This window comes from Zonotrichia albicollis, chromosome 2 (genome assembly GCF_047830755.1).
Source record: "Zonotrichia albicollis isolate bZonAlb1 chromosome 2, bZonAlb1.hap1, whole genome shotgun sequence".
NCBI classification, from domain to species: domain Eukaryota; kingdom Metazoa; phylum Chordata; class Aves; order Passeriformes; family Passerellidae; genus Zonotrichia; species Zonotrichia albicollis.
In genome coordinates this window covers 109,560,432-109,588,152 of record NC_133820.1, presented here as the reverse complement: position 1 = coordinate 109,588,152, position 27,721 = coordinate 109,560,432, and the positions used below count along the sequence as shown (strand labels likewise).

The following is a 27,721-nucleotide window of genomic DNA, read 5'->3' as shown; positions in this document are numbered from 1 at the left end:
CCTTCTTCAAGGATTGCAGCTGATGCCCCTCCCTTCCCACCAGGAATATATTTTTGAGGTCCATCTCCTGACTGTCCACACTCCATGTGTTTGCTGCATGCATGTGAGGGAGCAGCCACAGGCCAGCATCCCCCAAGGGTCAGCTAGGGCAAACTACAAACATAACATCCTGGACAGTCCAGCTCTGCCACCACCACTGCCTTCTTCAGTGTGCTACCACTGCTGAGAGACCCTTGTGCTCATCAGCACACAGAAACACATCCTGCCTTCCATTCTGATGGTGATTTCTATCTGCTTAGCTGTCATGAGGGCTGCCCTGGTGAGTGCAAGAAGTGCTTGTCTCTGGCCTGCACATTTGTTTTCTAGGATGAGTTTCAAACATGGCTTGGGCTGACAAGTGACAGCTCTGGTCAGTCCTGAAGCCCATGGTGCAGTCAGACTCTGGTCTCCATCTCACACTGCGAGAGGAATTGCTCCCAGTCCTTGGGCAGGAGGGCAGCAGCTCCTCTGGAACAGCAAGGTGGGACTCAGAGCAGGAGCAAACAGAAGTAAAACTGGATTAAATACTGTTTAATAAAATACATGTAGCTAAAGTGTTGTTTCATGAGTACAGCAGTTGTCAACTATAGCTTCTTGTATTCTGGGTGTATTAGAGCACAACAAAGCCTTCCTGGAATTATCAAAAGGAAAAAAAATGTTAATTAGAATAAAAAGATAGTTGAATCCATGCACTGAAATATAATTAGTGTAGTGGAATCACATAGAGAGGATATCTCTACATGCAGGGTGGTATTGCCTCCATTAAACACTTTCCTGGCCTCCCAGTCAGCTTATCAAACCCAGCCACACACAGTAACTTCTCTCTGTATTCACCAGCACTTATTTTTAAGCACTCCGTATTTGACCTGCCAGCCTCATACATTTAAGTACTATTTTATTTGGCCAGATGTTCAGGCTAATTACAAAGCTGAAATATGAACACTAATAAAATAACAAACAATGTGAATAGGTAGATTTCTTGCATACCACAGTTCTGCATTTATGAGGTGCACCACATGTCTGAGTAACAAAACCCTAACTACATCTCTCACTAAGCCCTTCCTGTAGCCTGAATACATGGAGCTAGAAAGTGAAATATTAAATGTGATCCGCCCATCCTCTGGATAACCATACTTGACTTATACTTCAGTGTTTCCCTCTGTGTTTCCATGATAATAAGTTATCTGATCTCCAAAAATTTTTCAAATTTTTATGGAATCTCAAGTTCACAGTAATACCAGAGGAAGATCAATAAACCACATGATCAATAAACCACAACAGTTGACATAAGACAGGTCAAATGATGTCTGGTTGTTAATTTTTTTAAGGAACAGACATGCACATGTGTGGACATTGAAACTGGCAGCTGAAGAAGATGCAATCTTACTGAAAGGAGAGTAGGGAAGAGAGTCCAGTACAGGAATGCAGGCATGAGTCTGTTCTCCTGGTTAATATTCCCTAGCATGTGCTCTGAGCTGGATGGAAAGTTGGTTTCTTCCTGCACCTTTCTAAGCAAACTCTTGATCATTCAGGGCACTAAAGCCACATGGAGTTTTCTAGGTAAAGCTTTCAAAAGGCTGAGAAAATTTGAGCATGCAGCTATAGGGAAACCATTCAGTGATGAAAGTGATGGGAAGACTTTTTGCTGCTCCAGCATCTCTTGGTTGCTGGGTTTCTGTTGTCATTACGTTGCAAGGGTTCCATATGGCTAGAGTTTTGTACCTTCTTGATAAGTCTCACAGACAGCTCCTCTAGGCACTGCCTCTTCCTTCTCACAGCAGCCAACTGACTCCAGTTCCCCCCAACCAACCAATCCACTCTTTTATAACACTCTTCTTATTGGCTACAGCTGTGGCCTGCTAAAGTCAGGCCTGCTCCTAATCCTTAGTAATTGGCTCAGCTGCAACTCTTCAGGGGGTAAGATTACTTTCTATACTACCTTTATTTACTTATGTTCTATCCCCCTACAGGTTTCATCACATTTTGGGGCAGCAAGAAGCTTTTGAAGCTTTCAGGCTTCTCCACAGGGCACATTTGAGTCCTTGCACAGCCAGTGCCCGCAGATGAGAGGGCTGGCAGGGTGGTGGCCACCATTGCCCTGGCACTATTGCCTCCTTGCTCTGTCCTGTGGCACGTGGCAGTGCCAAGGGCACTGTGGGTCTCTTTGTGCCCTGGTGTCACATTGGGATGAAATTCAGGCAGATTCTACCCTCAGTTCTATGGGGAGGAAATTGGGCCTTAAGGAGTGGAGAAGAGCTGTGAGGGATTGAGGTGTGCTCCTTCCTCTGGGGAGTGGGACACTGACAAAACTGTTAATAGAGACAAATTGTGTTGATGAATCCCTCTCCTGTCCTAGTTTTCCACCAGCTTTTCCATAGCTGGGAGGGACTCAGAGGGTAAAGGCAGGCCTTGGATCCTTGCCCTCCAGCTGGTCCCACAGAGTACCCACCCACCTGAGCATCTGTGAACCTCCTGGAAAGCCTTGAGAGTGAGGAGAACTGAACACACTGTGGGTGTTACTGAGCTTACTGAAAGAGGCACATTTTAAAGACATGGGTGTAAAAGAACGTGCTAGGGTTGGTTTTGTGCAGTGTGAGGAACCAGCTGCATTGGGTGGGGTGTCCTTGCAGCATCCTCCCCCCTCAGAGCGCACCACAACTCAGGACAGCAGAAAACACTGGCAGCCATTCATTGCAGCTGTGGCCACATGACAGCATCTGCTCCTGGTTTGCTGCTACAGCAAATCCTGAGTGAATTTTCTGGAGGAAAAGAAAAAAAAAAAAGGCAACAACACAAGTCCCTCCTCAGGCAAAAGCACTCAACTGAGCACCATGTTTTATGTGGCAATGAAAGTCCTTCCACCCTGCCTCTGGTCATGTGGCAGCATGTGACAGGGAGCACAGCATTCCTCTCTTCTCACCAGCCTTTCCTCAAGGCTCCAGACTTGGCTTGCCAAGGATCAGAAGCTTTCCCCCAGCCACACTGAGTGCTCTGGGTAACAGCCCGGCTCGGCTAATGCCCCGTGTCAGGCAGTCAGCCATCCCCATGGAATGCAATCACACCCAGAGCAATGCAGGGGAGGCCAGATAAGGCAGCTTTTCCTTAGTTCCCAGGGGGTATTTTATAGGCTGAAAGCTGATATACCCAGATGCTTTCAAGTTAATATCTGAATTTAAAATGAAAAAAAAAAGTCTACCTGTGCAAAATACATTTTGCCAAAGACAAGACATTTTTTACAAGCATCTTCAAGTGTCACAGAGGCCTTTCACCCTTGTTTGCTGGGCTCTGTCATAGTGAGTTCCACCACGTCACTGGAAATGGGGCCAATGCTGAGTAACTGGAAACCTGTGGAAGGCATGAATGGGCAAGCTGCAGACACAGGGGCAGGCACAAGGCTCCAAAGGAGAATTGTTCCTCTCTTCCAGATGCCTTTATCACCTCACAGGGAATGGGGCAGTGGGAGCTGCTGCCCCTCCACTGTGCTCACAGAACTAATGTTAATTCTGTGCTCACAGAATTCATTCTCCGCTGGGCCAAAAGAAAGGAGAAATGCCAGCAATACTGGCCTTGGTGGCAGGACATCCCTCATCCCAGTTTGGCAGTGTTTTTACAGGGGAAGCCCCGGGAGCTGCAGCCCCTGCTCAGGGCTCCCAATGGGGCTGGGGAAGATGCCTGGGTACTGCCTGCCCCTGGCACCCTGTCAGCAGAGCTGCCTGAGCACCAGCCTGCTAGCTTTGGGTCTGCAAAACCTCAAAAAAATGTGTTTGTTTTTTCATGGCAACATCCTCAAATATTAGCTTTATTGGTACATTACTGGGAGACAAAAATGGCATGTACTGTCTGCATTTATTTTGTGAAGATACCATGCTGTAGATAGTCACTGAATGGATTCACTTTATTCCTGATAAATCATACCTGTGAAAATGTGGGCTGGCCTCTTGCCTTGCTTCTGCTTGTGAAAGGAACTGGTAAATATTCAGGTACAACTACCAAAAAACTCTGATGTCAGAGAACACCCACATCACAACACACACATATAAGTACTCCCTAGGTTTTCAATTCATAGAAACATGGTTTCTGCTGATGGATAAACAATAATTTAATTGGCTTTGGTTTAGAATTTTTTTGTTTTTCTTCTCCAAATGTTATTGTATTTTATTAAAAAACAAGCACCCCAGAAGATACTACCTGAAGTGATGAACAAATATTCTGTTTAAGAATATTTAAACTTTCATAAAAATAAAATTCATAAAAATAACTTTCATAAAAATAAAAATTCAGTTCAGGGCTCACAAATATCCTTCAAACACACCATCAAAAATTCCAGCAACATTTTCTCATAAAATTGCCAGTGCTTTGCCTTCTCTAATTTTTTTTTTCAGGGCTATTTTCCAATGACAGTTGGGGTGTTTGGTTGGTTTTGTTTTATTTCAACCAACTAAAGCAATGATTTACTACATGGGCCTCCAAGAGGCCACTATATTTGTCCAAATGGACCTTCCATTTCAGAAAAAACCCAGATACACAGCACTAACTGGTAATGGTATCTCCCCCAGCCCAAAGCATGCAGGGTATAGCATGGAGAAAGAACATATTAATGAATTAGGCCAAAATAGTACAGGAGAAAGCAAGATGGTTTTCATTCTCTCAAATTAATTTCATTTTGGGAGCTGATCAGCTTATCATTCCACCAAAGGAGGAATGAGCACCAACCCTTTTGTGATTCAGACTTGGGAAGGAGTGGTTCAAGTGGTGATATGTAATAAAATTAAACAACTTCTTTTCTGCTAGGAGTGCTGCTCTTCAGTTCCTACTGGAACAGACTTGGTTCAAGAAATAGATCAGGCAGTTGATGGTTGTTTTTAAAGTAAAAGTTTTGTAAGGTTTGGTGATAAAAGCTGTGGGACAAGTTCTCAGCTCAGAGCTGTGCACACACCAGTCCCTCTCTCCCCACCGGCTTGCTTCTCTGTCAGTGCAGAAACCAAAACCAGGCAGAAATGTGCTATTTTGCACAGACAGGAATGCTGAGGTTTGTATTGATCAGGGGTCTGCAGGGGTGGATGCAGTTAATCTACTGCTCCCCCAGTCTCCAGGGGCTGGTGGAACTTGTACAGTGATGAGAAGTGCTGGTTCTTTCCCATATTGACATCTTCAGTTTCCAAATTTGTATCTGGAGAAATACTCCTCAATTTATTAATCTTTTGCAGACTCTCGTACAGAGTCCAGAGCATTTTTTAAAAACTATTTTGTACCAACACATTTTTTTACTACTCTATATAGAAGATCTATAATTTTTATCTTAAAAACTCATGTTGCTTATGAATAGATTTTTATAGCTCTTACTACAGTCTTCATCAATGTCTCTGTGCTGAAGCAGACCTAAGTCAGGATGCCACTCTAAATGTTGGTGGATTAGAAAGGTTGCATTTTTAAAAATTGCTTTGATATGTATTCTTTGATCAAGTCATGAGACATGGACTTTTAATGGGGATATTAAAGAAAAAAAAAGGATGTCTGTGTGAACTGACTGGAGCACAGGCTCTCTGCCTTGGTCATCCTCTGTGGAGGAAGGTGAGTGGTGAATGATTAGACACGGCCATTTCATGGCACACAAATTTCTCATGATTCTCCCCAAACCAGCCTCTGGGAAAGAAGCTGACAAGCAGCCACTGTCCAGGGCTTCAAGGAAGGAAACACCAGCTGAGGGCTTTTCCCATCAGATCTCTGTTTTGGCAGTCTGGGTTGCCTGTCACATGGAAAGGGGAAGTTTTCTCAAACCCTTAATGTTTGATTTCTCTGTCAACACCCTTGAAGGACTCACATTAACAGGTTACAGAATAATACCTTTTATTAATGAAGCTATGACAGGGTTCAAGGATTGCTGGGGGGATAGTGTCTGACTGAAATATATATCCAAAGCAATGTATAATTAAAAGCAACAGTGACAAGCTCCAATACTAACAAAACTTAACTCGAGAAAATCATTCCATGAACACGGAATACAGATCTTGCCCAACAGGTGTCTCCTGTGGGAGAGAAGAAGGTTCATCCCATCAACTTGCTGTCATCATAGTGCAAGAGATCTATTGCCATTGCATCGCAAAGGTTCCATATTGCTAGAGTTTCATACCTCCTTGATGTTTCTTGTAGAGCAGCTCCTCTAAGCACTGACTCTGCCTCATCCTCACAGCAGCCAACTGACTCCAGTTCACCTCAGCCACCCAATCCACTCTTTTATAGCACTCTTCTTTATTGGCTACAACTGCAGCCTGTTAACATCAGCCTGCACCTAATCCTTAATACTCGGCTCAGCTGCAACTCTTTAGAGGGTAAGGTTACTTTCTATACTACCTTTATTTACCTAGATTCTACTCCCCTACATCAACTGATCCCAGAAGTTACTCTGGAGACTTCCCTGACTTCTTCCCATTCTTAATTTACTTTTATACTATTTCTTTATATTTAGGCGGAGACGGAGTGACTTGAGCCACACACCTCACTCACTGAGGGTGTGGGACCTTGGGGGTGGGAATGTCAGCAGAGTACCTGAGATAACCTTGGGATGGGGATGTGTCAGTGCAAGGAGAGGGATTTTGTCATGGTTGCTAATTCAAGGGCTTCCTTTTTCTCCCTTGTTTTTCAGGTGCTAAGCAGCTTTTCAGCTAGGAAGTACCACTGAGTTCCCTTCTCTGCACAGGTTTGGACAAACCCTGGCTGTGGTCTCTACTCTGCTCCATGCTCTGTTTAGTCCCCCTTAGACTGTGTTGTGTGTGGGAGGTCAGATGTGCCCACCATGCTCATTCCAGGGAGCAGCAGCTGCATTTTCCCTGTAATTTCTGCACCGTTTCCATTTTACCCTCAGTCATCTCCCCACAGTGCCCCCACTGACACTGCTCTCTGCAGGCACTCAGTCACTTTTCCAGTCCAGCTGGCAGGACACCATGACTGCAAGGATTGCAGGGTGCCTCAAATGCCCTCTTGTATTTCCCTTCAAGAAAATACTCAGAATTTTTTCAGGAACTGCAACACAGCTTGTAGGGATGTGATGCTCACTTGACACCACGGATTTTCAGAAGCCTAGAGAGGTAATTCTCAGTTTTGGAACTGCAAAATGGCAGTGCTTTGCAGCCAAATCCATTTTTGTCTGTTGTGCATTTGACTGTGATGAATTACTCTGGTGAAGGACAAGGATGTCAACTTTGTCCCAGTATTTAATGGGAAGGACAGCAAAGTGATGAGCAGAATCTTTTTTTGATCTCTTGTATTGAAATAATGACTAATGAATCACATGGTGAAGTCAAGGCTTCTTCTTTGAAGGTAAATGATATTAGACCTTGCGGCCATGAAAGAGGATATAGCTGCTTTCCTGCAACTATTAGGTTTTGTATTCTTTTGGTTTTTTGAGTATATTCAAAAGGAAGTGGAAAAAACCTATCTCTAAGGAAACAAAAGATCTTCCTTCCTATTGGGAAAGGAGTCAGCAATGATGATAAATTCCTTGCCAAGTGAGTAATTTCTTCACTTAAAAGACTTCAAAGCTTTAAAAATTATTTTTTATACCACAGAGCTTTAATATGAAATTGTATGTGCTCTTAATGGTCTGTGCTGATCTCACCCTTGGCTGAAAATGATACACAGAATGATGGCAGGGAAAGGAGTTGTTTTGTGTGAGATGCTGCAATATTACATCTTCCCAGAATAGCTCTAAAAGTGCCCTTAATTGTACTGCACACTGACAGAAGTGAGAAGCAAATGTTTAGGACTGCTCAATGCTTCCACTGTTAGTTGTCACATAATTTTCAGGCTAAGTAAATATATATATATAGGATAAATGCAGGAAAACTAAACGACAATTTTAGCTTGACAGTCATACATTGTCTGAAAACATGCCTGGAAAATAACATGACTAAAAATAGGACCATGACATAGCATTTATTTAAGAAGCAGGTAAAGTGAGAACTTTTATATAGCACTACCCCTGCAGCTCCAGCCCCACTGTAGCTGTCTCCTTGGCTCTCATATTTTTTATTTTGAGAAGCTGTTATGAAGATGTAAGTGCTGAGTCAGAACATGAACTGGCACAAATGTCATGGAAGTGCGTTGCATCCTGTTATTTTGAACATATGATATGTTGAGGTGCTCATCACCAGCACACCAGCTTTTCTAGCCCCTCTGTCTTTCCAAATGTTATATATCAATCCTAACTTAATGATCTGGGTCCTTAAACACCTCAGAGCTGGATGATGTGACACACAGGACTGGTTTTGCTCTGAGCACTAATTCCTTTTGAAGGCTTTGGACAATCAGCCTTAGCTCAGGTCAATGGTTCAGCCTCTTACATGGTCACAAAGCCAGAACCCCAATTCATGCAGAATCCCCCCAGGTACCATGGAAACCATTTGCTGGAATAAAACCCAACCAAAATCTACACAACACTCAGCCTGTTAATGCTGAGCAATCCCCTCCCCTTGCATCCTTTCAGGTCAGTGCCTTAAGCCCTAAGCAGAGAAAGGAGCCCATGGGAGCTCCTGACACAGAGGATGACTGCAACAACTTCAGAATATTCCACTCATGTGAAGTTCTTCAAAAAGTTCCAACTGCTTAAGCAAGGTTGAATTTTAGCCTGGGTAAAGAAAAATTAATGGTTTACCTTGATCAGAACTAGAGTTCAATTTATTTTATCAGGAAACTTATATGAAGGAAAAAGTACTTCAACCCAATCTTACTCAAATTGGTTCCTTACCAGCTGTATAAATTTCCAATAAATACAGCATTGGAGGAAATAAAATCAAACAGTAAACATGTGATGGGAACAGCTATAAAGGCGACCTGATTCAGAAGGGAAAAGTACTCAACAGGAGAAGTCTGCCAAAATTCTGGGAGAGAAATGACCAGCCAGCCTGGGAGATGTGAGCCTGGGCACCAGAAGCTCTTGAGAAGTGCAGCCAGCATCTCTGAAATGCATCTGGGTACCAGAGACATCCTGAGATACCCTCAGAAAGTGCAAGTCCAAGTAACATCACCTGAAAAGCTGAAAAATAGTCTGGAAAAAGGGGATAACATCCTGAGAAAGAATGTATTGGTAACTTCCACTGTTTCAACTGCAAGAGCAGGAGAAGTTCCAAAACAGAACTGAAATAATAATCTGTCAGGTGTCCCAGGTAAAAAACCAGAAATTAACTACATCCATTGACTGCTCAAAGTGGTGGCATCCTGAACCCTCCTATGTCTCTATGATAGAGATGATTTTCTATCCAAATCAGCTTCTCTTTCTCTTCCTGCACTGCACATCCTTGTCCCTTTCCTACACAGGTCTGCAAGACCTTGAATCATTGTTGGGGAAGCCTTGCTGACTCCAAAATCTGTGACATGGATTGCTCCTGAAGGGAGATCCTGCCTGTTCTACTGCTCCCTCACTCAGCCCAAGGCTGGGGCTGGCCTCTTTCATCCTCCCACCTCTGGGATGCCCCTTCTGAGATCTACAGCTTGGTGTCCAATCTGTACATGTGATTAACTTCTCCTAAGTTTATCTGCTGTTGTATTAATGCCAAGTTTCAGCAGTAACAACTTAGTTGTAACCTGTAATTATTTATATATATATATATATATATATATACACACTTAATTGCTACTACTATTGGGTGCTGCTATATTTGATTGTTGCTATAAATTTATTGCTGCTGTATCACTGATTGTTGCTATATCAATGCTGCAGATACTACTTAGTAATAGTAATATATATATATATATATTTGCTTTCTTTATTATAGGTGTACTTGCTAATGGTGAGTTGTGGTGTTTGTGGTAATCTGTAATAAAGTAAAGAAAAACAGAGGCTAAAGTGTCCATGCCCTGTGTACTACAAAATCCTATGAACCCAGGGTCAAGGTTTTTAAACATCCACAGGCCAGGGACACCACATCACAACTTAAGCTGTGACACCACATCACAATTTCAGTCACTCAGCCCCAGCTCTTACGTGCAGGATGCAAAACAATCAGAAAAGAATAAGGAACAACACGCACAGAATTCTCTAATATCAAAATATAGCAATTTATTCAAGACACTGAATATGATCTGTTGATTCTCTCCTTAAAACAAATGAGCTACAATACACAAGGTGAATTTGAAGAAAGTGTGGGTGGGGGAGAAACAAAATAAGGGTTGATGTTGTTTCAACAGAACCTGGGAAATGCTTAAATGAGAACCAAGTCTGGCTGCAAGTCTGACACAGACAATAAAAACTGCAGAAGCCAGAATTCAGAATTTCAGTGAGTGGCTGAAAGAACATTTCTGCAATTGACAAAGAACCACATCTTTTAAAAAGGCAGTAAGAGGAAAAAAAAGGAGGAAAAATTAAAAAGGGAAAAAGAAAAAGAAACCCAAAAACAAAGCAGACCCTTACATTTGACAAAGTGCACTTCACTTGGCTCTAAAATTAGCTATTTTTTTCTTTTTTTTTTTAACAAATTAAAAGGAAATTTCTAAGATGTAGCATGGGGTTAATGTGTGTATAACCCTGTAAGTCAGGCCCTTTATTGCCCCATAAGGGACCCAGTGTTTCCTACATAAAAGATTCAGTATCCTTCTAACCCACAGAATATAGTGGTTTTTCAGAAACTGGGTTTTTTTTCACTCCCAGGCCAGTTCCATACAGCCAGCAATAATAAAAATCCAGCAAGTCTCTGGATGGTTTCACAATCCTGCTTGGTCACTTAGGTTTTCCATTTCTCTTCTGTTACAAAGAACTCTAAACAAAATTCTAGGAAGAAATCTTAGCAAGTGCCCTGGGCTGTTGCTTTGTGCAGCTCTGCTGCAGGGGAGTCACGGAGAGGCTCTGCCAGCTTGGGACTGTGCTGCTGCTGGAGGGAGGGAGGGAGGGAGGGAGGGAGAGCTCCCAGGAGCTCAGTGCTGCAGGCTGGGCTGAGACTCCCACCTGGAACTGCAGCCTGGAAAAGCTCTCTGCCCCCACTGTTTGTGTCCTGAAGAAACCATGTCCTTAGGTTAAGATTAACCTTTGCAACTCCACCTCCTGCCTTCCTTAACAGCTCTCATTTCAGTTGAAAACTAGCTACAAAAATGCTACTACAGCATCTTTCCAGTCTTCAGGATTTTGTGGAAGGTTAGAAAAGTGAATTTTCTTAGCTCCTCACATACACTGCTTTTAACTCTGATGGTCCATCTAGAAAACTTTCTGGAGCAGCAGCCTCTCTCACACATGAGTTTTGCAAAACAATTGATACTCAAATTTTGTTTCTCTTGCTTTCTTACCTCCATGTAGGCAAGCAAAGTGGTGTTCTGACAAATTAAAAAAATGTTAAAAAAGGAACAAGTGTCACAGACACTGCCCTGTTTTCTACAGTAGCTATCCTGGGAACAACTGTGAAGCACGGGCTGTGGAGCCAGCCAGCCATGGAGCACTGAGCAAATGAACCTCTTCAAACCCTGAGGTCTGGCCTATTCAGGTGTCACTCAAGGGACAGAGGCAAGGTCAGAGCCCCATCAGTGCTGCCCTCCCACAGACCAGCAACTTCTGCTTGTTATTCTCAGAACTGCCCCAAAAGCAGCGCAGGAATTTAACCGTTTACACGCAATGACTGCAGTCAGATCATTGTCCCAACAACGCGTCACAAAACCACATTGTGCCTTTGTATTCAAGTTCAAGACTCTTTGAGCAAGTCCTCTTTTTTTCAAAAAAAGGAGTGACTTTAAATTAGCAGGTACATGTGGTTATTAGGAAAGAGTGCAAAACTGCCACATGGTGATTTACAGCCATGCTCTTGGTGCAAAAAAACTAAAACCAGCACATAAAAGCATTTAACACCAAAAATAATCCTTGATACTGCCTGGCATCCAATTATTTGAGATAAATTACAAACAACCTTAACTATCATTAGTAACCATAATACCACATAACTGTTTTCAACTAATACTTTCAGCAGTTACTTCTTTCCATTCTTTTCACCAGTTACTTCTTTCTATTCTTTTCTCCTTTCCCAAGGTGTATCTTTAGGAAATGCAGCTGAAGCTAGCAGTGTCTAGTTCCACTAGAAGGAGTAAGATCCATACAGATGCAAGCATACAGAGAAGAAAGCTCCAGAGAAAAGATGGTGTTCAGATTCCAGGATGATGCCCTGGAGCTCAGCAGGTCTCACACCACCAGCTCAGCCCGAGGGCTCTGGATTTGCTCAGATCAAATCACACCTCCAGCAGCTGTGGTCAAACCAAGGGGATGATGCTGTGTTACAGAGACTCTGGGCCACAAAGTTCTACATTTGTTAAGAGGTTTGTGGCCTGTCTACTCTCTCCTACAGATCCTAGCCTAGGCTGTAGAGAAGACACCTGCATGAGTCAGCCAGTTCTGAGGATCTAAGTCATGCCTGACACCACCCCAAGGCTGCCTTATAGTTTGCAGCCCTTTCAGTAAACTCTGCCTATGTGTCCTTCTTTGCATTTGTCATTTCCTCAATTAGAGCAGTGCAGTCTTCAGCTGGCATCTGTGCAGGTGTCACAGCTGCAGTAAGGAAATCTTGTCCACAGTGGATTGGATTCATGGTGCTTTGGAACTCTCCATTGTTGTTCTGATCATTTCACCCCACAACTTTCCAGTGGTTTACACGTTGAGATAGAATTTATACAGGATGTCATAAGCTAATGAATTCATTGCTCCAGAGCACCACATTGAGGACACCCTCGAGGCCAGACCAGTCTGGGCAGACCGTGACCCTGCAAGTGCAGACCCAGAGCTTTCCCTGCAGGATGCAGCACACACGTGGTGACAGCAGCACCACCCACTGCAATGACAGAGCCTTTGGGTGTGTGTGGTCCATGGATGGACAGGAGCTTGGTGAGAGTCCATTCTTCAGCAGTGACAGATGCAGTCAATGGATTTCAGTCCACCTGGTCTCATTAAGTCAGTGGCAAAGCCCCACTGACTGACTGGAATAATGAACAGTGGAAGACAGCACTGCTCAGCAAGGCCACCGGCAGCAAAACCCATATTCTGTCAAAATCTGAACTATCTCTCAAGGAAAGAAGACACACAAGCATTTTCTCCTGGTTACTGAAAACAAACAGAAATACAGACTAGAGAAAATGAATGTTATAGTCTCAGGCTTCTGAATCTCTTTGAATAAGTTTACATCATCAAACAGCCATAAAAAAATGGAATGAGACTATGCAAATGGCTGGCTGCTGGAAAAGGACTTTAGTAAAGGACTGGTATTTCTTGTATAAAACACCATTTTTTCTTACAGCACTTTCTGAGAGAGGAGAGAAAAAGGATACTGCGCCTTTCATGTTCCCTGGACTCTGTCATTCTTTTTGCTTGAATTACACAACTGGTCTACATTTTGTGGCCATTTAGGCTTTTAAAACTGTTTAACATAAAAAATATTTTTTTTCCAAAAATACACTGGGTTCTTTCTGTTAAAAGTCATCTTTCTCCTGTAAAAATCTTCCCCAGCACTGCATTCTTATATAAAGCACTTATTACACAATTTGCTGAAAGTGCCCTTGAGACGCTAAGATCTGAAGCATGGAGGATTTTTTTTTCTTTTAAATGGAGAGAAAGAAAGGAAAAGGAAGTTATAGAGGAGAGGAGAAGCAGTCTGTCAAAAATTTTCATTGTCATGTTCACCTGGCTGCATCTACTATGGGCATACAGGGAAAAGAAAAAAAAAAGGGGGGCAAAAAGAAAGAGGAGAAAAAAAAGGAAGGAAAAGGTGGGAGTGGAAGAGAGAAATAAAAGGAAAACAAAAGTTTCATCCTAAGCCTGGGATCCTCCAGGCTGCAATATTCCAGCTGATAGAAAAACCACTGAACAAAAAAAGTAGTCTAGAAAATAGAAAGTGTTGTGATTACAAAGTTGAGCATTTCATCAGTACAAACTGGTCTTTGAACGTCCTTTGGGAGAGCAACTGTAGTGTCCAAATTGGAAGGAAAAAATACAACACCGCATGGAGGAGGATTTTTTTCCCTTTTGGTTTATCACAGCATTTTTCTTTTTTTTTTTTTCTTTTTTTTTTTTTTCCTTTTTATTAATTTTTTTGGCACAGCTTTTTTTTTTTTTTTTCCCCAGCCATCAGAGCAAGTTCTCAGATGCAAACCAAACAGTGCAATGCCTAGCTGGTGGCTTCATGCTTCCAAGGCTGAATGTTCCAGGTGGAAACCATTCCCTCCCCCTCTGAAGTGACTGCGATTTTACTCCTTGATGAAGGTTACGGACAAAATACAAGTCACCTGTGGCCAGGGAGAGTCAGTTTCACGGTACACTCTAACTTTCTTCAAGTTTGTACAGTTCTGGAGCTGTTAAGAATAGTTTTGAAGAGTGCTTCTCCCCACACATTCACTGCTGGTCCATTTGAAATTTCTTCTAAAACATTTCACTTTTACTTCCGCAGGTCTAGAACACAAACCTGTGGAGAGAAGAGCCCGTGTTAAGAACATTTGTGAAGGTGATGTGGAAATCCCAGTCATGCACCCTGTACACAGGTGGACCAGCCAGGTGGATGTTACACTCCCCAGCCTCAAATCAGCACACAAGTAAAGGGACAAACTGACATGGCAGAGAGCCCAAGTGAAACCCACACATTTAACACTTAGCTGGGCTTTCACTGTTTACAAACAAACATTTTGGTGTAAGGTTATGGGATCTATTCAGTTCCCTAAATATCATGTCCACTTCCACTTCTGAAATATATCCAGAACAGATGCAGGCTTGGCAAGCATAAGAGTGGACAGGTGCCCATTTGGAGCAGCTGTTGGGAGCCAGGCATGGCACTGAGAAGGCACAGCTAAGCTGAAACGACTGAATCATGTCATAGCTGTTCCCTTTGTTAAAATCAGATGAAAAATACTCTCTGAAGTAGTTATGCCAGCCAGCCAGGTGTGTCCTGCACAAGCTGATCATGCTACAATTGAATTTTTTTAGAAGTAACATTAACAGCAAAAAAATAGTAAGGAATAATCAGTACCCATGGCAATATTTCTCTTTTACCACATGACAAAATCTTTGGGTATCATGCTGAAAATTTCCTCCTTTATCTATTCCTATTCAAAGGAATAGGAATATTTTTCTGTAGAATCAAACTCTGAAAGCCCCAGGGTAACTGTTTGTTACAGAGTTGACTGCTGTGATCTGCTCTTCATTAAAGCTGACAGATAATGATAGAAACAACACTACTGTTGTTTTTGTCAAATACGTATTTAGAAGTCATTGGTATCTTCAGGAGTATTCACCTATTCCACAAGCATTCTTCATTTCCAACAGGAACACCACCTCCTAGCATTCAAAACCTTTCAAAGCAGGAGCATTTTTAATACACCACACAGAGCAACTTATTGTGTCTTGAGCTGCCTCTATCTTCAGCTCTGTCCCCAGGAGGCAAATACCGCACCCTGCTTTTTGTTCATGCTCCTAGAAAAGAAATCTCCCCCCACTTTTTGCGCTGCTGATGATCCTTACCGATCCGTCTGACGCGCTTGCTCCCACTTTGTCTCCTCTAGCATTCCAGCAGACTTCAAAGATGCCCCCGGTGCCTCTGTAGCTATGGACTAGAGTTCCACTCTACAAAGCAAAACAGCATGCACACATTGGATACAGAAGTTCCCCTGCTTTTTCTCTGTCATGTGACACTGTGTTAAAAGGGGGAGCTGTTCAGATCACCCATCTATGGCCACCTCCATATTGTGATGGAAACTTGTTAGGAAACAGTCAGGAAAGTGGTCCTTGCAATGAAGAGCAACAGGCTCCTCCAGAAACAGTAGGACTCAAGACATCTTTTTTTGTCAGCTCTGTAACAGTAAAGGCCTGGGAAGTTAGGTTGATGTGTTCTTCTCTAGAGTTTGCTGCTAATTCAGGTTGTGAGGTACCAGTACCCAGAATTACATCTGTGGAACTATGACATCCCACTTTTCTCCAGAATATCACCAGTCCCCTGCCTGTACACTCTTCACAACATCTAAGCAAGGAGCATTAGATTCACAGCTGAGGTCAGTTTGTAACTAAATAAAAGTATCCCTTATTTCTAACCTACACCTTTGCTTCACAAAGCTGATGACCCAAAGCAACATACCTATTTTCATGCATGCTACCTGTTATAGCATACAAAGCACAACTGTTCTGGGCAGTCACCTCACTGCACCTGAGTGACTCAGCTGCCATGGATTTGTGCCAGCCAATACCAGCAGGCTCACCCTGGCAAGCAGGTCATGCATGACCTAGGTACACACATTCTCCATTTAAGCTTTTGCTGTTAATGTGTCACCTAAACCAGATGTGCTTCACACGAGGCAAAACAGTACCTGAGTATTCCATATATGGACACATTTGTCAAAGGATCCACTGGCTAGATATTTTCCATCAGGACTAAAAGCTACACTGTAGACAGGCTCTTGATGCTTTGTTAATGTGTGGATGCAGACGCCTCGGTCAACGTCCCACAGCCGAACCGTGGAATCAAACGAAGCACTGCAAGAAGTATTCAAACACGAGAATGTAATCATCTGGGTGCTAATCAACTTGTACTGTGAGACTGTAGATGGTAAAAGAGAATACCACAGGGTTTTTCTTTCCCCTTGGCTAAGCAAAACATAATGTTTCAAACAGAAAAGCTGAAATGTACCACAGCCTGTATGTTTTTTATCTTAAGAACTACAGCTGTAGAACTGAATTCTTGTATGAGGACCGTTAAGGCCTATGTAGGTGTGCCCTATGTAGCCCTAAGAAGGCCAAACTCCCCACTTTTGAGATTCTGCCTCCTGTTATTCAGGAAGGTCAAATATATCTTGTCATTAATGGGCTAAATGAGCCCAGAGAGATCTTATTCCTAATAGATTCACCCTGTTTAATGAATTAGCATTTTATACTTCTCTAGAACTGTGGCTCTTTTCACTTTGTTTCAGTGATATTTTTCATATATTTTTTGCTACATTCCATTTCAATCCCAAACTGTGGGCTTGGAGAAAGACAAAAGAAATAATTTGCATTAAAAATAATATTAAAAGAATAATTCCAGGAAAGTGAGGTTCTTCCAGGTCCACTCCCAGACTAAGGAGTTTTGATACAGCTTCTCCCCACACTGCACACGCCATGAGCTGATCTGATAAACCCACTGTACTACCATCAATTGGCATTCTACAGGTAAATGTATTTCCTAAGCTCAAAGAAGAATTTTGCACAGATTTTCAAGTGGAACTTCAAAGCCTATCCAAGCTTTTCTCTATTAGCTAAGAAGGCTAAAAAAATTTTCTCCAACTGCCCAGGTGAGTTGCATGACTCCAGTTACAAACCATTCCAGCTGCCTGAATCCTGAGAGCACCTGCCGCAAGATTTTCACTCCCAGCACTGCAATGCTGGATGTGAAAGTGCAATGCCAAATTTACAACCATTTCATCAAGGCAGCTGAAAAGTTAAATACCACATGACTCAATTTTCTTTCTTTGTTCCCCTTCTTTTTTCAAATATGAATCTTTTCTCTTTGTATTTATCCTCCTGACTTACATACACAGATACTTTTCAGTGGAATTGTCTGCAGGAAGACTGATGGCAAAGTGATAGTAGGGTTACATGTCAGAACGATGATCCTTCTTGGCAGGGTAGAAAGAGAGGTATTTTTTACCTTGCTAACATGATGTTGGAGTTTGGGTTGCTGGTGCCTGGTCCTGTAGGGCTCCATTTGATAGTGTAAATCTCTTTGCTGTGAGCCTGAAGATCGTGTACACAAGTGTCTTGCTTCATACTCCATATCTAAATCAGAGGAATAATGGAGGAAAATGGCAACATTATTAATCTCTTCTCAGCTGAATTATTTCAGTTCTATGTTATTCTTACACTTGTTTATTTGAGATCTTGACTCACCTGAATACACATTAATATAATTTATTAATGCAGCAATTTGGCACATGCATTACAATAATTCCAGTAGGGAGAAGAGTTACACATTTAATAGTATTTATTCAATAGATAAGAACTAAAGAGTTGCTGTAGTTCCAAAAGGCTGTAACTATTTTCACACAGAAGTTTATCTATTCGAAGAAGTTTAACCAGAATTTTATTCATACATTGCAACAGCAGTCATTTTAAAGGACAAGAAAAAAATTGCAGCAACTGCTTAGAACACAGCAATTTTCTCTTATGCTAGCAAAATTTTCCTTTTCCTCCTGAACTCCATTTGTCTTCCACCTGTTTTTAACAGTATAGAAGATGGAAGACAATCAGCTGTTTCTGTAGTGTTACATGGCCAAACACTTCAGTGTAAGATGAGGAATATGCTCAACAGAGATGACAGGTAATTTAGTACCTCTTTTTCTCAGCTAACTCAGAAAGTATGATGAAGGAATTCACAGCACGGAAAACAAATTTAGTCAAGTTGGTTTCAGAGACATACTGAAAATGTTGTAATGATTTAACTCAGTTGCTCTAAGTCTGACCACAAGAATGATGTGCTCTTATGCTGAATTCCCATCAGTGTACCTGAGACTGCTTTTGGAAATGCTACACAAAGCTCAGCCATGTTCTACAGCTGACAGACAGCGCGTTCCAAGAAGTTATAGGAAAAGCTTGTGAATTCCAAAAATAGAGAAGAAAAAAGTTGGAGAGGACTGATTTACAAAGGAAAAGGAAGAAGAATAATGCCTTAATTTGGAGCATTTGCTGTCTCTGTCACGGAAGGTTTTATAAACAGGTGAGGCCAGGGACAGCAAAGCACTGGCTCTTGTGCCAAATTCAGTGGTCAGGAACTTGAACTGGCAACAACACTGAACCATAGTGGCTTTTAAAACACAGCATGCAACTGGGCACCAAAGAGATGTGTCACCACTGGGTCAGGATGTTTCAACACAGCAAGAACAGTTATACAATAGTGCATTGTGGCAGCGTGACAGGCAAGCTGCTGCCTTTTGCCCCTGTTTTTTGTAAATCTCCAGCTCTGTCACTAGCCTGCAATAACACATCTGGAATCCAGAATGATGAAAACCTCAGTGGGTATGTGGCAAAGACAGAGCAGAAGTCAATCCACCTATGAACAGGAAATATTCATAACGCTGACATTCACTTAGCTCTCATCTGCAAATTCTGCTGCTGTCTCAGTTTCAGGTCCTAAGCTTCAGCTGTGTCAATCAGCAGTGCAAAGAGATCTGAGTCTTAATTAACTCAACCATACTGCAAGGAAACTATTGCTGGTACAATTCTAGCCACAAAGCCAAATCCTTCCTGGGATATTTGCTTTCTTCAGGTAACCAGCATAAATCAGCAGTCCAGCAGGAGGGCTTTGCTATAACATCATATAGCTACTCCTACACAGACAGCCTTCATTTGATGTGGCTGGAAAAGAAAAATGAGAAAGGGTTTTGAGCTGCTCAAGCTTTACATTATCTATACTAAACTATGACTTTTTTGTGACAATGGCATAGCAGTCATGTAACACTTATTTGGACAGGATGCCTCAATTTCCCCTGTGTTTGCTTCTCTGCCTTCAATCTTTCAGATTTGCTTCAAGAAATAGAGGACAAAGTGGAAACTTCTGTTCATGCAGAATTTGAAGTGATACACTACCATCATTCTGGAGAAGACTGAAAAAGAGACATAGTTTTTTCTCCTCACTTCTTGAAAAACAGGAATGGAAATTGTTTTACCTTTAATGTCATGTCATCAGAGCAAGATGCTAGTAGCATGCCAGATGGGTCCCATTTGATTGCATTCACCTCGTTCTGAAATCAAGAGTGAGATTATTAAGCAAATATTCCAGTCACTACATCGTAATGGGCACTCAGCAGAGGGCACTCAAGGTTTATGCATGGAACAAGTTCACCCACAAATTACAGTGCTGGTGCTTTTAGGGGCGAACAAAAGCACTGCTGCCTCCCCAACATGCTATCTAAGTGGCATTTTGGAGTGGAACCATCCTGTGCTTGTGAACAATATACACAAGCAATCTTCTGATGTGTGTTCTGGCTCAAAGTTACTCCTATCCTTTTATCATTTCCTAGGATTTAAATAAACCCAGACAGATTGATGATGCAGCATTACCTTCTTTTTAAAACCGGGGCATTTCTTTCATTAATGTTCTGTAGACTGGTGATAAAAATTTACAACAGAAAATAATGATACTGGTGGGGTGTTTTGTTTTATGGACTTGACAATTCTTCATATTGTAGCTCTACAACAGTGCTGATCTCTCTAAAGAGAGGTTTATGTGTAAATGAATTCCATGTTGGAATATTAAACAGTTTAGGATGCTTTCTCTATCAGTCTTTCTAGCACTTTGTAATTAACTAAGCCTAGTGTATCCCCTTGGTAATGAGTAAGTTTCCCATGCTCTTTCACAGCTATAAGTAAAGAGAAAAAAAGTGTTTTATAAAAAGGGAAAGACTATTTCTTAAAAATATAAATTGGCCCAGGGTCTCAGTGAAAACAATCCTGGAATATATTTAAATTTTTCTTTATACATTTTACAAGTTTCAGTAATAATTAAAAACAAGTATAGATATATTTGAAGTGAAAATCTGGATCACGTACAAAGCAGGGCAGTTCACATAATAATAAAAAAGCACCAGTCTATTGTTAGGAATGTACAACCTGTCACAAAATATCAGTTTAACCACAGACTAAGATAAATGTCTCCAAATGCATAGTTCTGGAAGCTAACATCTGAATTATGGATCAGTGAATGATCACAGTTTTTCTCACAAATGGAACCTAGAAAAAGCAACCTCTGACATCCATTAAATTCCACCAAGGAAAGAGTGGGGAAATCTTTAATATATCTTATTAGATTAAATTGATTCTAAAACTGAACAATGGCTGGAGGTAAACTGTTCTCTCCTTGTTCATAAGCTGTCATTTAGTAAAGGACATTAAGCCAGTGGAAAACAGAATCTTATTTATCAATGTGCCTTTAAGTCTGCAGCTCAGAAACACTCTCACTGTTTAAGCCAGAGGTGTTGCCTCCTGTAGTGATTTAGAACATTTTATCCCTTCCACAGGCAGTGAATCCCTCACTCCCAAGGAATAAATATACTTCTAGGGAAACAAAGGGGTGTAACACCTTTGCTGCTAGAACACAGTGTGCACACCCATCATCTGCCATCATTGTAACATTTGCTGTGACTTTACCACCAACATTTTGGACTCCTTAAACTTACTGTGTGTCCTTGAAAGGTTTTCACAGGACGATCACAGCCAAGTCTGCACACATGGATGCACATGTCAGTACTGCAGGAGGCAAAAGTAGTGTTGTTCTGCCAGTCTACATCCAGAGCAGGAGCTGTGAATACAAACAACAGAAGGAATATCAGGGATCACATAAAGAAACAGCTCTCCCAAATAATTTTCCTCCCATCTCCTATCTGAAACAGACTACAGGCTAGTTCTTGGTCTGTCACCTGCAGCAGTTACAGGGCTGACAGGGACTGTCTGAAGGACACAGAGTATCTTTTCTATTCCCATGGATAATCTGGATACTTTGCACAGCATCTACTTATGAGAATCTTTTGGGTCAAGTTACATGACGGGGCAAAACACTCCCTCCACCCTCTCTGCTCCCAGCTATGCATATCATGGGTTATGTCTAGCATTCATCCCTCTGTAACCCAGTTCAGTGATGAAACTGAAAGAAAACTAACCCAGAAAAAGTGTGGATAATTCCATCTGGGTTAGACAAGCATGTTCCTGTGAATGCCAGACACAACACATGGGAAGGTGGAGGAGCAGGTGGCTGTGTCCCTTTGCACTAGAGCTTTATGCACCCTTTATACAAACCTATCATTCTGTGCAGGCACATGGATTAATAAGACTAAAATTCAGTTTAATTTGCTTGGGGACTGGTTTTAGGCAGGTACATTGATCAGCCTCATCTGAAACGAAAGGAAGGGTTTCTGTAGAGGGTTTGGCATTAACTAGCACTGACCTAACAAAACTCTGTGCATGGAGAGCACGTGAGCATGTGCATGTGTGCAACACACACACATACACACACTTTGCAAAAGAATGGGAACAAATCCCCAACAACTCTCCCAGCATGTCAGTGCAGAGTGCAAGCAGGAGCAGGAGGAAGCTCCTGACAAACTGCCTGCTTGTATTTCTATGATTGCTGCTCAGGCTTTTTCCCTCAGGATAGAGTTTAGCTGCCCTCCAGAGGATGACATAAGACTTGCTAAAATAGAGAAATCTTCATTCACACTCTTGTGAGAAGCAAATGTGCTGGAATGAGACCAGCATATAGGAAACAAAGTTGGATCTCTTCCTGGCAAAGATATAATGCAAATTTGTCCTTAAAATGAAACCAAGAAATTCCTTACTCAAACGTGTTTAGAAAGATACTTTGGTAATACAGAGGTGAAAAGATATCTGTTCTGACAAGCCTGTTACATTTAAATATGTTTTTCCTATTATAATTTTTATGAACTACAAAACAAAATAGATCCCTATCACCATCTGAGTCATCAGGTAGCTCCCTAAATGAGAATGAAGGGCTGACACTGTTTCATAGAAAGAGCTTTTTTCAGTATTAATGAAAAAGCTCAATAATTCTCTATGACAGATAAGGAATTACTACCTTGCAGAAATATAAAGGAAAAATGTGTGAGGAAAGCAGACTGCTTTTGAGTTTTCCAATGAACATGAATGAGGATTAGGAAACAATCAAAGATCTTTCTTTAACTGCCTGTTTGCCTTTCTTTTTATGCTACAAGCTTTGTATTACTATTTCAAAGCAAAAAAAAAAAAAATCATCATTAATAGCAATATGCCTTCAGGGCTAATACCTAGTATGAGATGTATGAGTCAAAAACTAATTTTCAGAGAGCTACTGGCACCTAAAGCTATGGATTTACATTGCAGCATAATTTGAATCATAAAGTGCTGATAATTAATACTGATTCATTTATTGGTGTACTCAGTCATATCTTTACTGGATATGTAACTACATAAAAAGGTTTGAAAAAAATCAAACAAACATGGTTCCTGATGCAAATAATCAAATTGCCAAAGTATTTCCAAAACCACAGGATACGAGCCAATTGCATAGAAACAATTAGAATATCATAATATATCATAATAGAAGCAGCATAAATCCTTAAAAAATACAGCTAAAATTAAAACCATAAATGGAAGTGTTACAATAATTATCTGGCATTTTAGCCTTTTTCAGAACGAATTTAAGTGTGATTCAGAGCACTTAGATCACAGAATTATAGAATGGGTTAGGTTGGAAGGGACCCTAAAGAACACCCAGTTCCAGCCCCCTGATGTGGACAGGAACACCTTTTATTAGACCAGATCATCAGAGCTCCATCCAACCTGGGCTTCTCTGGGCAGCCTGATCCTGTGCCTCACCACCCTCCCAGTACAGAATTTCTTCCTGATATCTAATCTAAACCTTCTGTCTTTCAGTTTGAATCCTTTCACCCCTTGTCCTGTCACTACACAACTAGATGGTTAGAACTGGCCACACAAATACCTCTTTTGGTGTCTATTTAACAACTTGCTCCTGCAAGCCTAGACATCAGTCTGTGTCAATCAGTAAATGTCAAAACTGAATTACTTAGCTCCTTTTTAAAGAAATAAGTTTAGTGAATATGTATTTTGATCGAATGCCCCATGATGATTCATACTTTTGCAAAAAATAACGAAACCCTAGAAGCTACTTATCTGCATAGTTACATATTTTGAACAAAAATCTTAAAAATTACATGGCAACACCAATAACATGGAGGCCTTCAACACCCAGACAAAGAACCTTTTCCTCAAATATTTTAGGATGACAGTTTTGTCCATGTGATGTAAACTAAACCAGTTGTTACAAAGAAGCAGACAGTATAAAAACCTTATGTTTTTTCAGGTCATCTACCTCCAGACTTCAAAGAAGTATATGTTAAAGGAGGTGTATCCTGCCTAGACTAGACTTTTAATTGTTAAAATCCACCTTTAATCCTACTGTAGACAAGGTTTTCAGATTCCAGATATGGAAAGGAATTTGCTGTTAGTTTGTCCTGGTGATGCAAAGAGGACAAGGTGAGGTTTGTGGCTTTAGACTTGTGAGAACAAAGTGAATAGAGAGTCTGGCTGATTTTAAGAAGGTTTTGAAGGATACATGCTTTCTCCAACCAAAAATTTCCTCAACAGCATTTCCTCAATAACTGCTTTACTTCCTTATGAAAACATATAAGAAAGAGTGAAAAAAAATTAAAAATATTAGCTTCTCCATATCTACATTTCAGTTGTGTCTCATGTTCCAAAGATATACAGTATGTGCAGCAAGAATTTTTTAAAAAATCTTTTCATGCACAAGGACATATTGCATTGGTAGATACAGCTGAGCTTTCAACTTGCTAAGAAGGGATGGGGTGATTTGTCCTTGATGCACATCACTGCTAAGACAGCTTATGTGTCAGTGAACATGATTCTGAAGGGGCAACCAAGCTCTGAATCCACAACTACTTAGATTACTAGTTAGGGATCAGAGGATTAATATCTCATTAACTAAATCACTCTATGTGCACAGTTTGCTGTTATGGTAGATAAATAAATGCCACAGTGAGAAAATCTGTCAGCAGACACCAACTCCTCTAAACCAACAGCTGCATTAATAAAAGAGAGACGAGTGACAAAAATGCAGAGTATGGATTTGCTGTGCCCATGGACACACTTTTTGTCTACTGCTGAATAACCATTTAGATTGCTACTGGATATTATTCACATCAGTGTAAATGTGAGAATAAGAACAATTTGAGTTGAAAAGCATGTGCAAAATAATGTTTTAAAATTAGTATTGAAATGTGTTTTTAAACACCATTGTGAAAGCTTGTTGTATTTAAAAATGGATTAGTTACACCTCAAACATCAGAATCCAGAATGTTCTCATGGTTTTAAACACAGTTTTACTATACCCCTTAAAATTCTTCACTATGCAAATGTAGCCACTTTGGTTCATGAATTCAGCCATCACCTTACAAGTCTGGTCTCAGGTGAATTTCAGATTTTGTCAATGACTGTCTGTTATTCAAGATTATTTAGTATCTGTGACATCTCCTGTCCTCTTAAAACAGTTCTACAAGTGACCATCCTAATAGCATTTTGGAGCAACAAGGTTTTGAAACTCAAGGCTGGCAACTGATTTCCAATAATCAGAGAAAGCAAATATTGAAGAAATTCAAGTTAAAATTAAGAGCTAATAAATTCTGAGGACCTTTGTGAGTGCAGTGGTGAATGAAAGGTGCATGAGAGATCTGCCTGCTTCTGCCTCAAATCAGCTTCACTGAAACAGGAGCAGAGAAAATTGAAAAGATCCCAGACACCTCCACTGAAAATTCTCTTCATGAATCCCCACCTGGTATTATTCAAGCACATAGATAACAACAGGATTGCTCAGTTAGGTAGACATGGCTGGTGTACAAGTCCTCTCCTAAAATCAGCTTTCAAAGCTGATTTTCACAGAACTGTGTCTTTGTGAAATGAGAATAAACCAACAAGCCATGATATTCAGGATAGTTAAAGCACAAAAAAACTTGATTGAAACTTTTCTGTGGCAGATATGGATAAAGTACATTGACAGAATTGAAAACTGCATTTCATTTTCCTAACAAGAGTTACATGAAAAGTACCTGAATGGAAAGGAAATTGCTGTTTAGCTTCTCCTGTGTGAGCATCCCAAATTATTGTTGTCTGCATCCAAATAAAGGGTGGAAAAAAAAAGATTAGTGGTTGTTCAGCTCAGAGAAAAAAACCCAAATAGCACCCTCACTAAGTAGCAATTCTAAATGATGAACTGATAAAATTATTGACTACAGAGAGCCTTGCGTGCTTAACAGTGGGAAAACCAGAAATTACTTCTAGGTATTACAGAATAATAATCTAAGTGTAGATAAAGAAGTATCATGCCTACAAAAGAAGCAATATAACTGTGAAGAATGAGCATACTCTATCTGAATAATGTTAGAAGACAACACTATACATTTTTAATAAGCATATTGAAAAAAAAGTTTCAGTTATGATCTTTAAAGAACACTGTTTCCCTTTTCAAAAGATGCAAGTTGCATTCTATTTCAAAATGATGCTGAACCCCATTTGTAACAAGGCAATAAGTGAAATGTTTTTCTATCAGCAGAGTACACAGCACTTCCTGCCACTGAGGTGGGACAGACTCAGGTGTAATTGGCTTACTACAGGTTTAATCCATACCCACAGCACATGTGAGTGTGTCCCCTGCAGAGCTCAATACCATCTCTTGAGAGAATTATCAATTTATTGGGAGTATATATGTCCAGAAAATAAATTAGGGATGCATCATCTTGCTGATAATGGATCACCTAAAGAAATGCTGCTTTTATTGAGAATGTAAGTTTGCCAGAGTAATGGAATTACAGTTGGAAGATCAGCTGAATATAAGCCAGTATTAAAGCTTCCATTTTCACAAGGTTATGAAAATATAGGGACTCACTGAGCTTACAAAGTACAAATCTCAGCTGAGCTCCCCTCTGCCAGCTGCTGGAGAGAAGCACTGTCAGTGCATCTCACTGGAACACAGGCCATGCAGCTTATCCTTGGAAGTGACATTTTTCTCTCTGAATTCTGTACAGGAAGCCAAGGATGACATATGCATCTAATTTTTAGACACTGAAAGTTAGGCAAGATGAATGCTGTGTACTTTCCAGTTTCAGTTTTAATGGATCATCAGTCAGCTGTTCATTTTAATCTCTAAAGTGCACTTAGCTGTAACTACTGTGTTTTGCTTGATTTTCAGTCAGAACCATATTTTTTTGCATATTTCTAGAGGAAGTCATATACATTTTATTCAAATAAGTGTTTCAACAATTAGATGAGCTAAAAGGTGGGGTATGTTTAAGATCCCTTTCTTCCTGTAAACAGCTGATAAAACTACAAATATAAGTACTGGAAACTATTCCTTCTGTAACAGAAACACACTCCAGATAACAATTTCACACATTTTTTAAAAAGTTAAACATTTTCTATGAAAATAGTATACATTCATGCAGCCTCAAAAATGTAATCAACATGCACTAAAATATATTAAAGAAATGTAAACTCTCGAGGGTGCCTGGAGAAGAAGAAACTAATCTTAAGGAATTCAGCAGCACAAGCACACTCATCAGCACACTTATATGTTAGAATAATGTATTTTTAAAACTCACTTTATCAACACCAGCACTTAAAATATAATTCCCCTTTTTGTTCCATTTCAGGGCAAATATTGGACCTTTATGTTGACCTAAGGTGCTTGCAAGGTTACCTGGAATAAAGAACAGGTTATTATTACAATTTCTTTATAAATTGGTCAAATTACAGCTCACTGCTGTTTGATGCCTAAAGAACAATAAATGTTTGACTTACCATCTTCTGTCCATATTCTTGCAAAACCATCATATGAGCCTGTAGCCAATAGTGTTCCATCACTCTGTTGGAATATATAAAAATGGCAAAGTTGGCTATGAGATAAAGTCTGTTTCAACCAACCTTCTTCTTTCTTTTTAAAGGTTTGCTAATTGTGATTTATGATTTTGAGTCCACTCATTGGGACAGATTATGCTATGATTTGAACTAAAGGTTATTACTTCAGACAGCACAGAGGAAATAAAATCCTCTAACATACAGTGAAATACTAGCCTATACCACCAGATATGAGACATTTAATCAAAAAGATTAGAAAAAGAAAACAAGATAGAA

General features: G+C 40.7%; 1 protein-coding gene across 4 annotated transcripts in view; it reads right to left on the bottom strand.

Moving 5' to 3' along the window:
* Positions 1-10,465: 10,465 nt before the first annotated feature.
* Positions 10,466-27,721, bottom strand: part of TBL1X (transducin beta like 1 X-linked) — a 192,717-nt gene continuing 175,461 nt past the window's right edge. For all 4 annotated transcript variants that reach the window (XM_074535990.1, XM_074535989.1, XM_074535991.1 and 1 more), the window contains 9 exons: positions 27,389-27,452; positions 27,190-27,287; positions 25,642-25,702; positions 21,184-21,305; positions 19,675-19,749; positions 17,661-17,788; positions 16,345-16,510; positions 15,506-15,607; positions 10,466-14,456 (listed from right to left, as the gene is read on the bottom strand). In XM_074535990.1, the coding sequence (XP_074392091.1) occupies positions 14,430-14,456; positions 15,506-15,607; positions 16,345-16,510; positions 17,661-17,788; positions 19,675-19,749; positions 21,184-21,305; positions 25,642-25,702; positions 27,190-27,287; positions 27,389-27,452 (843 nt within the window). In that variant the 3' untranslated portion in view covers positions 10,466-14,429. The remainder of the gene's footprint in view (positions 14,457-15,505; positions 15,608-16,344; positions 16,511-17,660; positions 17,789-19,674; positions 19,750-21,183; positions 21,306-25,641; positions 25,703-27,189; positions 27,288-27,388; positions 27,453-27,721) is intronic.